At 51.8% G+C, this 15,879-nt stretch overlaps 1 protein-coding gene across 1 annotated transcript in view; it reads right to left on the reverse strand.

Annotated features, from left to right (window-relative positions):
- The window catches only part of XKR7 (XK related 7), a 29,613-nt gene extending 13,862 nt beyond the window's left edge, over window positions 1-15,751 (reverse strand). Inside the window, 3 exon segments of the mRNA XM_011223754.3 lie at window positions 14,776-15,257; window positions 15,259-15,304; window positions 15,306-15,751. Of these exon segments, the coding sequence (XP_011222056.2) occupies window positions 14,776-15,257; window positions 15,259-15,304; window positions 15,306-15,361 (584 nt within the window). The 5' untranslated portion in view covers window positions 15,362-15,751.
- Window positions 15,752-15,879: the final 128 nt, after the last annotated feature.

The raw sequence follows: 15,879 nt of genomic DNA on the forward strand, positions 1-15,879 counted from the left end.
TCTATTTTGGATCTAATTTGCTGACTGCCTGTCTTGTGCTCAGAGAAGCATGTCCAGGAGGAAATTGGAAGAGCAGATAAATGTGTATTGTTGAAGATGGGGTTGGGGGAAAAAAACACACAACTCTAGGGAAGAGAAAAGGCAGCAGGTAGGGTGTGAAATCTCTTACTCAGGCATCCAGAAAGCTACCTCTTCTGACCCCCGTTGCCTCTGAGAGTAGGCAGCAGGGTCAAGAAATGGAGGGAGCTCATTCCTTGTTCCCCGGGTCCGGTCGCCTTTGTCCCCAGACCTCGGTGGGGTGGGGGGGCTGTTCCTCTCTAATGGGTAGAAGGAAGGAGGAAGGGATCTCATGTCCCTGAGAAGCCAGGAAGCTTCTGGGCCCAGTGCTTGGGTTGCCCTGTCTCTCCCTTGGTTTTGGTTCTTGTGTCAGCTGGAGTCTCCAGGACGAGTCAGGATTTCTGGTCTGGGCCTCTGTCTCCATGCAGACGGCCAGCTTGGACCCATCCTTTAGTCTGCCCTCACTTCTGGGTCTGGGTCACTGTCTCTGTCTGTGGCTCAGTCAGTCTGTTGTGGTGTCTGTCTCTTGAACATGGGGTTAGCCTATTTATTTATCTGTTTATCTGTCAATCTGTCTGTCAGTCAGTCTTGCCCTGGGACCTTGGGTTAGTCCAGCTGTCTGTCCCTTGGACTATGGGTCATGTTGTCTCTCAAATACTATGTCTGTCAGTCAGACCGACCCTAGGGTCTTGGGTCAGCCTGTCTATCTGCTTTTAGAGGCTGGGAACCTGGGTCTGTCTGCCTGTTGGATGTCAGGATAGCTTATCTGTCCCTTTGGATACTGGGCCTGCTTTTCTGTTTGTCTGTCTGTCTCTAGAATTCTGGGTAGGCCTATTGGTCCGTCTGTCTGTCTTCCAGTGTCTTGGCTGCCTGGTCCATCTGGTGGTCTGTTGCTCAGCTCGTGGCTCGGCATGACTGCCAGCTTTCCTGCCATCCTCCCCTGCCTGCTCCTCCTCTCCCCCGACTCTAGGTCTCTTTCTGTCTGTCTGCGTCTCTCACATCCTCAGCTCCTCCATCTGTCGGTCTCGGCGTTTCTGAGTGTGTGTTGTCGCCCCTTTCCACTCCCCCTCACGGCTCCGGGCCAAAAACACAGCAGCTTCCAGTGGCTCCCGCACTCGGGCTCCATCCAGGAACCGCCCCCCTGCACGGCCAGCTCTCCCGTCTCCCCCACGGGCCAGGCCTGCAGACTCTGGAAGGGGAGCAGGTGGCTTGGGGCAGGCAGGGCTGGCCAGAAGGAGCAGGAACTGCAAAGAGCCGAGCTGCTTACTGTTCTGTGGGTCTGTAGGGGGACAGTGTGCGGGTGTGACTAAGGATGATAATAGCTCACATTTATTGAGCGCTAACTGTATGCTAAGCCTTGTTATACAGAATGTCCATTCCTCACGGCCAGTCTTTGAGGTGGGCACTATTCCTATCCTCATTTTACAGACGAAGAAACTGAGAGCCAGGAAGGGAGTAGGGCTTGTATAACGTCCCATAGCCAGTTAGTGCCAGACCTAGGACTCAGACTTGGCTCTCCATGGGCCCCTGCCTCGGAGAAGGTGGCTGGGTTCCCTGGCAGGTGTGCAGTATGGCTGCCAGGGAAGAGCTGGATGGGGACGGACCTGAAAGCTTTACCTGGCATGGCATGGGTTCGGAGAAAACAGGAGGAGGGGTGACCGTAGTTGTTGGAGTCAGGGGACCCAGGCTCAATCCTTCACTGGACTTTCTGGGGAAGTCCAAGTCCTCTGGGGGCCTTCTTCTGAAAAATGAGCCCTAGTTAACGGACACTTGCCTACTGGACAGGGGTTTCCATCAGGCCCCTCGGCCCACCCATCCAGTTCTGGTAGCAGCAGATGTCCTGAACCCAAGTCCTTCCCTCCACCAGGTGGCACCACTCTGGCACTGGCCGCTGAGCTCCGAGCCTAGCCGGCATCCGGCCTCCCTCCTCCCTGGTCCCCTTTCTTCCTTGCCCTCCCTAAGCTGCTTCTTCGCACAGCTGCCTGGGGTGATCCTGTAAAATCCTAGATCAGGTCGTGCCATGCCTTAGAGTAAACTCCTCACCACGACCTTTGAAGCCTAGTGAGAGCCAGCGTCCACCTCTAGGACCTCGTCTCCCTCCGCCTTCCCCCTGTCAAGAGTGTCCAGCTGTTTCCGGAATATCTCAAACACATTCCAGCCTCAGGGCTCTGCCTAGAAGGAGCTTCACCCATGCCTGGCAAATTCTCATTCTTTTCGTCTCAGCTCAGCGTCACTTCCTCAGGGAGGCCCTCCCAGATCCCCCTTACCTCCCTTCCAAAACACTTCTACACGCCCCTCTGGCCACTTTCCGTCCTGTCACCCTGCTTTCTTTTCTTAATTAACACATATCACAACCTGAAATGGTCTAATTTCTCGCTTCTGTATTTGTTGTCTGTCTCTCTGACGGTCTGGGGACCCTGGTTGTCCTGTTTTCTGCTATGCCCCTAGGGCCTGGCATAGAGTTAATGTTCAATATATATTTGTTTTTTGAATGAGTGAATGTGTGAATGTACTTTATAAACTCTGCTTTATAAGCTCCCCAAGTAAAGGCGGTCAAGTGCAGAGGGAAAGGACCCAAGCTTGGGAGTCAGGGAGACCTGGGTTCAGATTCTAGATCCAACATTTACTGTCTGTGTATTCTTGGGCAAGCTGCTTCCTGCTTTGAACCCCTCAGCTCAATGCCCACTTTATGGGGTAGCTATGAAATCAGAAAGTGGTGATAGGCATAAAATTCCCAGCCCAGTGGTGGGCACTTGACCAGTGACCAGCGGGAAGTTTGAGGAGTTGTCTGACTCAGAGAACTAAGCAGGGAGAGGAGGCCTCAGGGCTTCCAGTTTAGTTCCTGGTAGGCCTGAGACCTGCTCCTGGACTGGCCTTCCCAGGTACTCATTGAATCTGTCCCCAGGAGGCAGAGAGTCAGAGAAGTTCCTTTGGGGAAATTCCTAGGGCAGGGTCTTCTTTGGGGGGGGTCTTTGTCTTTCCCCCGAAAACAACGGCCACTCATTGAAAGGCCTTCTGAACATACTTGGCTAAAATCCTCACTGCAACCCTGGGGGTTTGGGGGACATGATCCCCATTTTCCAGATGAGGAAACTGAGTCTCAGAAAAGAGGAGGTTTATTTGACATTGATTCACCCAGCATTTTAAAGAACCTACTATGTGCCAAGAACTGTGCTGAAAGGGCTGGTGGTGAGCTAGACAGACCCAGCCCACCTGGTATGGCCCCAGGAGAAGACCTGGACACTGTTTAGATCAGCATGTAAACTGATAATGACGAACATTCCATGGGTTCCAGACATGCTCCAAACAGGGCTTTGTGCTCTAGCACTGAGGAAGCCCGGGCCTGGCCCTGCTGGCAGAGGCATGGCAGGCAGTGAAAGCTTCTGCAGGAGGGGACTGCTGAGCCGTGATCTGAAGCAAGCACAGGAATTAACCCGATGAAGGAGGGAGGAAAGGGAATTTCCGGTGGAGGAACAACATGGGGAAAGGTCCTGAGTGGCGAGGAAACAGTAGATGATCAGAATGGCTGTAGCTCAGAGAAGAGGCGAGAAAGTGAGATGTGAAGGGGGCCATAGTGAAGCCTTTGGCCCTTATCATAAGAATAATGGGGAGCCACGGAGAGGTTTTAAACAAGGGAGCATCGGGAGCAACGGTAGAGCTAGCTAGAACTTCTGCCTTTTAGAGGGAGCACTCTGTGGGGAACAGAGTGGGGAGAAGCAAGGGGGCAAGGTGGGAGCCCAGTTACAGGTGAGAGGTGAGTATGCCCCCCAGAAGGGCATGGACTCCAGAGGCAAGTAGCAGGCATTTGGAGAAGTGACTCGCCCAAGGTCAATAGCTAGAAGCATCACAGCTGCATCTCAAATCAGGAACAGTGACTCCCCCATTTCACTACAGGGAGCAAATCAAGCTGAGTCAGGCCCTGAGGACCCAGATGCAGTCCGTGGGTCCTCTGGGAAAAACTGGACTCCCCTCCCCATCACCTGCAAGGGGGCCCAGGAAGCTCTTGTAGGGAATGGCCTTGAGGCTCCCTTCCCATCTGTCTATCCCTCAATGCTGAGCTCTCCTGTAAGGATGCAAAATAGGACCTTCCTGGGGTTGGCAGCCAAATGAGTCATAAATGTCAGAAAAGAATGTGATTTTACACGTTTGGCTCCCATTTCGTGCAGTGCTGAGAGCTGGGCTGTTTCCCTCCTCCTTAGCAGCCCTCTACGAAGTCACGGCACCTCTTTTTTTGCTGGGCTAAGGCCAAACATTTCCCTGCCACTAATTTTAGGCTCTGGCTGAAAAGCTGAGACCCTCTCCCCTCCCACCCAGTGCCAGCAGCTCTTCTTTTCACTCAGCCCGGAAGCAGGCAGCCCCTCTCCAGCAAAGCATCTGGGACTGGGTTCCCACCTCCTTTTCCCTTCACTGCATGAATGCAGCCAGATCTCTTCCTCTCTCTGGGTCTCACTTTCCCTATCTGTGAAATGGGTGCAGAGCAGAGACTAAAGCCCAGTACCCCATATTCTAGCCCAGGGCTTGTTGCTCCCGCCACCCCTGCTTCTCTCTTTTCCTGATATCCCTGGGCGGAGTTGTCCCTGTGATGCAGGGCATGAGCCAGTAGGGGAAGGGGGTTGGGTCCAGTATCCTAGTGGCATCTGAAAGTACTTGGAGACCAAGGAAGGCAAAAAGTGCCACTTCTATCTGTCCCTGGCCTGTGAGCCCCTAGAAGGTAGAGAGGCCAAGCTGTTATTATGGGGTACTCTGGGGAAGGAGAGATGGATGCCTTGGCTAGAAAGCAGAGCAGGTCTAGCTGATTGCTGCCCTGGAGAATGTTGAGCCCAGTGTGGATGGAATTTCAATTTTTTAAGAATAGATGGAAATTAGAATATTTGTGCAAAAAAATTTCCAATTTGGAAATGTTGGCAACTCATTTTTTAAAACACCATATGAGTTTTTATTTATTTTTATTTTTTATTTTTTTTAAGAGAGGGGTAGAGGATGGGGAAGGGGCAGAGGGAGGGGGAGAAAGAGAATCCCAAGCTGGTTCCATGCCCAGCACAGACCCCGAATTGGGGCTTGATCTCACAACCCTGAGATCATGACCTGAGCTGAAATCAAGAGTTGGATGCTTAATGGACCAAGCCACCCAGGAGCCCCTACCATATGAATTTTTTTTTAAAGATTTTTTATTTATTTATAAGACAGAGATAGAGACAGCCAGCGAGAGAGGGAACACAAGCAGGGGGAGTGGGAGAGGAAGAAGCAGGCTCATAGCAGAGGAGCCCGACGTGGGGCTCGATCCCATAACACCAGGATCACGCCCTGAGCCGAAGGCAGACGCTTAACCGCTCTGCCACCCAGGCACCCCTACCATATGAATTTTTAAGAAATTATTATTCCTTTTTAAAGGTGTAATAATGGTATAACGTATTTTAGTTATACTTTTTAAAGGTTTATCTTTTTATTTATTTTTAAAAAAGATTTTATTTATTTATTTGAGAGAGAGGGAGAGGGCATGAGCAGGGGGAGGGGCAGAGGGAGAAGCATACTCCCCGCTGAGCAGGGAGCCCGATGCAGGGCTCCGATCCTAGGACTCTGGGATCATGACTTGAGCCACAGATAGATGCCCAACCGACTGAGCCACCCAGGCACCCAAAGTCTGTCTCTTTAGAGATGTACTGAAATATTTATAGATGCAGTGATATGATGTCTGAGATTGACTTCAAAATAACATGGAAGGGAAAGAAACGGGGTGGGGTCTAGACCTATGGTCTCCAACATCGATGTGTCCTACACTAGCCACACATGGTTATTTAAATTTAAATTCATCAAAATTAAATACAATTTAAAATTCAGCTTCTCAGTCACACTAGGCACACTTCAAATGCTCAATAGTCACGCCTGGCTAGTGGCTACTGTATTGAACAGTGGAGGCATTGAGCATTTCCGTCACAGCAGAAAGTTCCATTGGATGCTGCTGGCCCAGATAAAGCAAGGTTGGCCAGGAGTGAATTGTTGAAGCAGGGTGGTCGCACAAGGGGGATCATTATCCTGTTGTCTCTACTTTTGTATATTTCAGAGTTTCCCATAATAAAAAGTTTCATCGAGCAGTAGGGAAAAAGTACTGCGTGGGCCAAACACAACCTCAGGCTGGATTTGCCCACTGGCCACGGATGTGCAACCCATGGTGTGGCAGCTAAGCCTCGTAAAGACCCCAACTTCGATCCACAGAGTCTTAAAACTGTAAGGGGCTTTACAGATCATCTAGTTCGCCCTCCAAAGCTGCAGCTTCCCTGCCAAAGTCAGCCACTTCCGGCTGCACGCGTGTGGCCCCAAGGAGTTCCCAGCCTCAGGAACAGCCTACTCTGTCCCGGGCAGCCGGGGGACAGAGTGATTGTCTAGATGATTGTTCTAGATGTCTTGCTCCTATTCAAACAGTCTGCCTCCCTTGGACCCTGGGTTGTCATCTGTCCTCACACTATCTCTGGAGCTAGTCTCCTTCCTTGAAAGATTGTCTGTGGATGATGATTAGCGAGCGTTAGGACCCCTGAGGCCCCTCCTCCATCCGCTGTCTTGTGACTAAGTAAGTGGGGTGGGCTGCTCCCTGGGCCAACAAGAACAGTGAGAGCAGTAAGTATTTTCTGAGCATCGAGTATGTGAAAGTCTGGGCATTTACATTATCTCAGGACGTGTTTACAAGAGCCTTAAGAGGTGGATATTATCACCATCCCCATTTCACAGATGACGCTAGAGCTCTGGCTGCTGAAGCCATGTGCCCGGGGTCACACAACGAGGAAGTCCTGGAGCCATGAGCCCACCAGCACCCCACACTCTCCGCTACCTGCCCTCGCGTCTGAGTCCGAGGGAACTCAGCCAGTGTTCTTGGGCCCCTAACTGGACTTGACAGGTGGGGTAACTGAACCCCAGGCAGGGAAGTGTCCTGCTGAAGATTCTGATTTCAAAGACACCATTCGGTTCACATGAACATTTACTGAGCACATACTAGACCCGCCTTGTAAGCCAGCCAGGTTGCCACACCGGCATCCTCCTGGGAACTTAGCCCCGGGGCTGTTCCTCTCACATCTCATACAAATATAAATGCATTGCCTTTAGCCTGCATTTGTCCACTGCCAGTGTGGAAGGCTGCAGATGGAGGCCTAGCAGACCCCAGCCGTGCCCACAACTGCCCTGGGGTCCCACACTGCCTTTGCACCCCCCCCCCACATCAGCCACGGATACAAAGCCTGCTTCAACAGACTCCTGTTCTAGTAACTGCAAGGGACCTCGCCAAAGCTGGCCAGGTGCAGGGTCCCCAACAGCAACAGAGGCCAGTCACCGTGGGGACCAGAGAAAAGAAAGGGCAAAGCCTCAGCTCCCCAAAGGCTTGTAATCTGGTAGGAAAACCAGGAAGGTGGGCAGGCGATCACAACAGAACACGATCAGGGCTGTGGGGCTGAAGAGGAATGAGTAATTGTGCCTAGAGGGAAAGTCTGAGAGGAAGAACTCAGCCCGTTAACAGTGGGTACTTTATATTCAGATCAAAATTGAAAAATATCTTTTTGATTTTTTTTCCTCTTCCCAAAGCATTACGTGATTGGTTGTGTTGTAAGAATACACTGAACTAGCGGAGGACAGGGTTGCTTGGTGGTCACACATGTGGGCTTGGGAACCTGACTGCATCCCTTTAAACCCCAGCTCTGCTACTTACTAACTGGGAGGCTGTGACCTCTTTGTGCCGTAATTTCCGCATCTGTAGGATGGGCCCATAACGCTAGCTCGTGCTAATTGAGCACTTATTTATGCTGAGTCCTGTGCAAAGCACGTTCCTTATATTTATTGGTAAGCCTTCACAGCGGCTACCTGCTAGCCATGGCACATGATGCTCCCATCTCACAGATGAGGAAACCGACAGAGGTTAAGTGACTTGTCCGAGGTCATATGGCTCACACGTGGCAGAGCCAGAGGTTGAGCTCCACAGTCCTTGTTCTTTATTGCCAGACCCCCTACTTGACAGAATTGTGGTGGAAAAGAACGATCTCATTGAAGTTTCTATAAATGTAACTAAAATTTTCAATAATATCTGACTTTTAAAAGCAGGTGAATATATACATGTATTTCTTGGTTGATTATAAACAAAAGGAAATCTTTTAGCAGCACAAGAACTATCTAATTAGTAAGTGGAAATCTCCATAACCCCATCTCTGTGCACCCCCCCCAGATAATGAGGGGAGAGGAGTCTTCTTTATACCTTTTCTGTGTCGCCTTAAGTTTCAACAAGAGCCTATCGTTCCTTTATAAACAGACAAGACAACTAAACAATTTCCACTTTAAAAACAACAACTCGCTGGACTGAGGGAGTGGGAGGTGGGGGCTGAAGGGCTGGGGGCAGAATGGGTTTGTTCAGGGAAAGGTTCTCAGCATAGGTAGCATTTGAACTTGGCTTTGAAGGATGTGCAGAATTTCACTGGAGGAGAATGGGACAGGGTGTTGCTAGAAGGACCACAGGCAGCGGCTCGCAGGCATGAAGGGAAAAAGTGTGTGGCTTGGTTTTTAGAGTGCTAGAGCAGTGAGGAGACAAAAGGGCAAGAGGCCAAGGGCTCTGATGCCAAGCTAAAACATCTGGCCCTGCTCAAGGGGCAGAGGGGAGCCTAGGCTGGCCCTCTGGGTCCAGAGTGGTGGCAAGGTCAGATCTGAGCATTCGAAATATCCTTCCGGCTGCAGGTGGAGGCGGGATGGGATGGGGTGGGGAGGGGGGACCTGGAGGCTGACAGGATTTCCCAGGGGAGGAATTTCAAGACCCTAACAAAGGCAGGGTGGTGAATGGAGAGGCCAGAGTAGATCCCAACCCATCCTCCTTCCCCTCCCTAGGGACCTGCGCCCCAGCTGCCTGGGTTCAAAGCCATTTCCTGGCAGCCCTCCATCCTCCCCACAGGGCTTCTCCTGTGTGGTCTTTATAGATCAAACAGGGGACGCTGGGCCCAACTGTGCCGCTGTGTCTGTTAGGAGCAGCTCTAATGGCCTGTTGCAGCCGGATGGGCAGGGAGAAGAGGGTGGGGGGAGGGGGGAGCACCTCCTGGAGAGGGGTCTCCCAGGAGGCGGGTGGTGAAGCTGGCCTGGAGCAACCCTGCAAAGTCAGAACAGGGAGGAGCCTTGAGGATAATCATCGAGTTCTGGGGGGGTTGGGGGTTATAAACATGTTTCAGCTGTGGTACAGTCAAAACAAAATCCTAGATAGGTAACCAAAATATCAGAAATGAGAAACTCAGGAGATTTCAGGTTGAAACGATGGTGCGAAGGCAGTGAAAGCATTTGAAAACCACTATGGAATCCAATCCCTGACCCGTTTTATAAAGAATAATACAAATAGTAAAGGCTGAAGAGAACTGCACACTTCCTGCGTTCCAGGCGCTGTGCTAAACACTATGTATACATTATTTAATTTAATTACCCCCTCAAGCCACATGGGAAATGTACTATCATTAGAATGTCCATTTTGCAGATGAGAAAATCAAGGCACGGACAAGTTATGCCATTTGTCCCAAATCACAGAAAGTGTCAGACGCAGGATGCATAGGGCTGATTCCAGAGTCCGAGTTCTTAGTCATTAACATTCTGGCCCCCGTGGGGAAAATAACAAGGACAGATACCCTGTCCACTGTGCCTGAAACAGACCTCCACCCCTGCGGCTACTACCGTGGTCCAGCCCCCGTCCTCCCTCACCTGGATCACGGAGCAGCGTCCTCCTGGGTCTCCAGGCTTATCCTGGCCTCCCACCGCTCTCTTTTCCAGCAGCCAGAGTGCACGTTGTAAAACAGAAGCCAAGATCCTATTCCTCCCCTGCTCAAATCCTCTGGGGCTCCCACTTCATGCAGAGTGAAAGCCCTAGTCCTCCCAAGGCCTGTGAAGCCCTGCGTGATCCGGCCCCAGCCAGCCTGTCCACCATGGTCTCCTCCACTGCCCCTGACTCTCTGCTTCGCCCATACAGGCCTTCTTGCTCTTCTCTTTCCCTCTGCCTTGGGCATCCTTCCCAAGGCCTCTACATAGCTCACCCTCACCTCATTCAGTCCTCTGCCCACATGCCCCCTCCTGGCAGGGCCCTGCCCAGACCACCTTCCCTCAAAGGGCCACAGCCTCCTCCCTGGGATTCCGTAGCCCCCTGCGCTGTTTCACTCTATCCATGGCACTTACCAGTTGACCCGTTAGATTTCGTATTATATTTACAATATATATTATATTTGATTTTACTGGTTTATTGGTTTCCCCCATTAGACTACGGATTGCCATGAGAGCAGGGACTTGGTCTTAGTCACCACTCTATTCCCAGCATGTAGCACAGTGCCTGGTATACAGCAGGTGCTCCATATATTTGTGGAATGTATGACTACAGATTAAATGAACAAGTAGCTTCAAGGCCCTCTTGCCCTCCTGCCCCCTCCTTGGCCATGTGCAAAGTGAACAAATCTTCCACAGGGAACAAAGACCAGGCTGATGCCACTACTTACTCCAAGGGTCCTGAATACTGAACAGTGGGACCAGTCCTTTGCTAAATCCTGGGTACACATTATCAGATGAAAGCTAGAAACAACTCAAGAGGTGGTACTATTATGGCCCCTAGATGACAAAGGCACAACTCAGGCACCGAGAGATTATATAGCTTGTCACCACCACATATAGGAAGTGAACTGAGGACATTTGAATCCAGAGTCCATACTCTTAACCATTAAGCCAAGAATATAGCTTCCTAGAGAGAAGACCCAGAAGCTGACTTTCAAACCCAGTTGGTCACTGATTCATTCCAGAACTTCTCTTGAGTGCGTTTATGAGGAGGTGGAGGGAGAAGTGCTGGGGCAGAGAGGGGGTGTTTAGAAGTAAGGCCTTCCCTCTAAAGGCCTGCCTGCCTCCCTCCATCTCTCCCTCCCCATTTTGGGTCCCCAGATCCTGACAGCCTCAGAGGAATCCCATGCCAGATCATCTCCCACTAATTGGCTTAACAAACTATGCTTATCTGGGCAAAGCTTGGCCCAGTGAGTCCAAGATTAGGGAAAGCAGGATTCATGGTTTGCCGCTCTGCTGCTCACAGGGTCAGAGAAGACAGGGTTAGGACTTTAATTGGCTTAACAACCCTGAGTGGCTTAACAGCTCTGAGGGTTAGGGCTGGGGAGGGATGAAAACACAGGTTGCTGTCCAGCTCACAGCCAGCTTCATGTCCCACCAAAGGGTTGATTTTCTCAGGGATCCGTCTGTCTTTGTGTGGGGCCACTGCTCTGAGAGCCTCCCATGCAGCCTGTGGGGGTGCCGGAGACAGGACTTGGGCTTGGGAGTTGGAAAAAGCTGGGTTGGCACCTCCCCTCCCCCCACTTCCTCAGTGGATGACCTTGGACGAGTTACTTGGCTTCTCTGAGCCTCATTTTCTTGTCTGATGGGGTATATCAATGGCTAAAGAGGAGAGGTTTCAGGGGAGAACGAGATCCAGTGTCTGGAGACCTCACCTTGGGCCTGTTGGGATGAGGTGGGCACGCAGCATCCATGAATTCCTTCCCCCCCTCTGCCTCCTCAGAGCCCCATTTTGTGTTTAAAATAATAATAATGACACCCATTTCACAGGGTTGTTTGGGAACAGAATCCAGCCTTATCAGCTGAACCCGTGTGCTGCCAGGTCTGTGTTATCTAGCTCCTCCGAGGACTCAGACTTTTGATTCAGCGTTGTTTAAGTTAGAGGAGTTGAAAGCTATTTTTATAATTCAAATTATTTTATTCAGAAGTGCGGGTGTGGGATCAGAAGGTGGGCTGGCTAGTCTCCCAGCTTGGATCCTGTAGGGCTCAGACACACCTCGCCTTCCTCATTACTCCAGGTTCTACCACTCAGAACATCTGCACCAAGGCCGGCTGAACAGTGAACATGCTCATTGTGGGAACATTTCACGTGGTAAGCAAACATATGCCAACATTGCTTAATTTCTAGGAATGCCAGCTCCGTGGCTTCTCTCTATCTTGTCTGGGTTTTCCTCCATGTAGCCAGACCCTCAGCCATTTTAGAATCCAGAGTTTTAGGGACAGGGGTCCAGAGGCTTTAGCTCTGATAATCAATCCCAGAGTCAGAATTCCAAAAAGGGGAGGCTCCTAAGGTCATCGGATCTGATATTCTCATTTCACATACAGGGAAATTGAGGCCCAGAGATGGGAAGAGTCTCACCCAAGGTCACCTAGCAAGCTAGTTGCAAACCCTGATGGAGTCATGAGTTTCCTGATCCACACCCCCAGTCCAGCACTTTCACCACAATACACACTTTCTCCTCATCCTCGCCCACAACGTTCAAATCCCTCCCCCTCCTTTCACATTCTTATCTCAGTGCAGCAGAAGCTCTGACTTCCTATCTCCTGGAATCTTGGGATCTCAGACTCATAATTCTTTGAGCCTGGGGGACACTTTAGTGGCAGAACTGCAGGGTGGATAAATTGAACTTGGGCTTTGAAGGCAAGAGTCCTGAGTCCCAGCTCTTCTACTCCTTAGCTGTGTGACCTTGGGCAAGGATGCCCCCTTTCTGAGCCTCCATTTCCTCAGCTGTTAAGTAGGAATAACAATACAACCACATCCCAGGAGTATTAGGAGGGATGCAGCAGATGAAACAGGTAAAAAAGCAACCGATAGGCTTGGCACAAAGTGAATGCTTCATAAACTAATAGTTATAGAACTATAAATTAAGGCTCTCATACCCCTAATGCCTAAGTGAAATGGTCCAGATGTGATCAAAGGGAATGAAACTGGACAAACTGAAACAAATATATACCCTGTCTAAATTGCTACAGGCTCCATACTGCTAGACTCCTTTTTTATTTTCCAAGAGAAGTTAGACCTCTGGATTTTTGAAATACTATACAAGCCAAATAAGACACTTCTGTACGCCATATTCAACCCCTGGGCCATTAGTTTGTCATCCCTGCAAAATCATCTCATCCCAACGCCCTCACTTTACAACTGGGGGAGAGTGGAAATAGCCCTTTTATCTGGGAAGCCAGGAAGCTCCATGGACCCTCAGCCATCTCCAGCCACTCCCCTGAGACCTCCACCCCCATCCCCATGGCCATCTTTTGCCCTATTTGAGGGAAGCTCATTTTATGTTCAAGAAGGAAGTATTTGTTTCTTGTAAGTAGATTCTGAACAAGGGAAGGAGGGGGTTTGAGGTACCCAGTGAGTTGAGGGGCAGCTGGCCCACTTTAGGCTAAAGGGAAAGGGGGATGAAGCTTTGGCTACCAAGAATAGGAAGTTACCATTTCAGAATCTAAAAATATCTATCACCATCTGTCCACTCGGGCACAGAATGATAAATGCAGATTAGTTCCTGGATGTAGACATGAATATTTTTATGTGTCAAGCTAATAATAATAACACCACCTTGTGTGGATAGAGCTCCACCTCCGTATTCCCCCAGGGCAAGCTAAATGGAATACACACATCATCTCGGCAAGGCATGGATGGGGAAACCAAGGCAGAGAGAAACTCAGCAACACAACAAGGGTGACACAGCAAGTGAGCAGCTGGGACAAACCCTGGGAGTCCTGTTTCCAACCCTCACCCAGTACTGAATCTTCTGAGTTAGGCAGAATGTGTTAACAAGTAGCAGCAGAATAAATATAACAACAGCAGTAATCATCCTTTACATCTCTATAGTGACTTTGACTTTTTCCATGCTTTCCCCACATCTGTGATCATGATGATTTAGTATGTTCCTAAAATACATTACAGTCTGCAAGGCCTTCACACAAACCTCCTCTCACCTGACCAACCATCCCAACAGGTAAGAAAATGTAATGGTAGAACAATAAGATGAGATAAGTAGGGATTCTCCCTCATTTCACAGGTGAGGAAACTAAGGCTTGGAGGGAGGTTTATCTAAGATCACATAGTGGGCAAATTCCTTCTGGCAGTGCACAGGTGAGCCTTAGCTACCAGAGCAATTCTGATTCAAGGGGAACCCCAGGTTCAGAATTCCCCCTGTCACCAATTAGCTCAGCTCAGCAGACAGCCTGGAAGTGGGCTGCTCATAGAAAGCCTCAGTTTTGTTTTACTGCCCTGGGATTAAAGGACAGCTAGTGGCCGTCTAATCTCAGATCGAAGATCCCAAATCCCCTCAGCCCTGTTGGGGTGGGGGGAGACACTGGGGGAGTCCTAGGAAACAGAAGAAGCCAGACAGCTTCTCAGCAGGGTCTGGCACTTCCTTAACCAGAAGTCCAAAAAGTTTGGGCGGGATATTCATTTAGCTGCCTCCAATTTTGTTTCTCCTGGGAGGTTGGGAATGGACTGCAATTCCAAACTGAGAATCTTTTAAGAGCAAGGAAGGACTTCTGAGATCTTTCCTAAGCTGAGGCTTGGCATTCAGGCAGAGGAGTGGGTCAAGGCTGGAGGGAGACCTGGGGCCCTGTTCCAAGCTTCACACACCCCCTTCAGCCCCAGGCCCTCCTCATTCACACCCCTGAGGATCACTTTCTCTTCTTGCCCCATCCCTTTCTCCCTTAATGGCCAGATCAGAGAGCATGGCACGGGGGTTGGTCAGAGTTTGAGGGCAGAGGTCAGAGAGAAGCGGGCAGAGAAGAGATCAGAGCTGCAATAGGGTGGGGCGGGGCGGAGGTCAGGACGCAAGGGGGGCCCGGAGAGGTCAGAGTAGGGCTGGGGCGGCAGGTAGCCCCTTGCCACCCCCACTCCTCGAGCTCAGCTCCCTCCACCTGCGCTTCTCCTACCTCCAGACCTGGCCGAGCTGCAGGAGGTGGACGAGGGTCTGCAGCAGCCAGACGCAGAGGCGGCAGCAGCGGCGGCGGTAGGCGCTGGCCGAGGAGGGCGCGGGCCCGGGACCCAGCTGGGGGCTGACTTCTTTGGTCCGGAAGGCGGTGGCGCTGTCCTTGGTGCTGATGGAGGGCCCGCCGGGGACGCTGTCCTTGGTGCTGACGGAGGGTCCCGGGGCGCCCGCGGGATCCGAGTAATCGTAGACGAACCAGCGGAAGCTGAGCAGCTGCACGACCAGCGAGGGCAGGAGCACGAATAGCAACGTGAGGCCGAAGTAGGTGCGCTGACCCTGCAGGTAGTAGGAGGCCGCCAGCCACAGGTCCGTGGCGCCGTCGGAGAAGAACACGAGCAGCGCGCACAGCACCCAGCAGCAGTCCCGCAGCTCGTAGCGCGGCCCCGAGCCCCCCGCCCCGGTCACTCCGGGGCCCCCGGCCGCCGCAGGTCGCCTCCTCCCCGTGCCCGCCCGCACCACTCCGGGCTCCTCCCCGCCCCCTCCGGCCCCGGGCCGGCCGCGGCCGCCGCTCCATCCGACTTCGCGGCCATGTTGGCGGAGCAGGAGGCGGGGAGCGACTTCCGGGCGGCGGAGGGGGTGGGGTGCGGAGTGGGGAGGACCCTGTGCGGGAGGCTCCCGCCTCCTCCTCTTCCTCCTCTCCTCTTCTTCCTCCTCCCTCTACTTCAATTATTCATTCCCCTCGGCGCCGCCCCCGTCCCTCCCCCACCCCGCCAGGGCTGCGGCCGGATGGGGGCAGCTCCCCAGGGAAGAGGGGGAGGGGAGGGGAGAGCATCCCAGGTCACCCTCTCCTTCCTTCCTCAGAGGCGTGGGGCCCCAGCCACACGCTTTCTGCCTCTCATCTCCACCCCACTGCACTTCCTTATGTCTTCTTTTCTTCACCGTTCCCTTCTCCATCCTCTCCTCTTCCATTTATCTACTCTGTGTACTTCCAGGGGCCTGAGGAGGGTAGAGGTTAGGGGACTTGGAAGCAAGGAGCTGCCTAGGGGAGCACCTCAGGAACTCTCTAGCAATCACTGGATGCTAACAAGCCATTTCCTAGTTTCCAGAG

Source organism: Ailuropoda melanoleuca, chromosome 13, assembly GCF_002007445.2.
Source record: "Ailuropoda melanoleuca isolate Jingjing chromosome 13, ASM200744v2, whole genome shotgun sequence".
Classification (NCBI taxonomy): domain Eukaryota; kingdom Metazoa; phylum Chordata; class Mammalia; order Carnivora; family Ursidae; genus Ailuropoda; species Ailuropoda melanoleuca.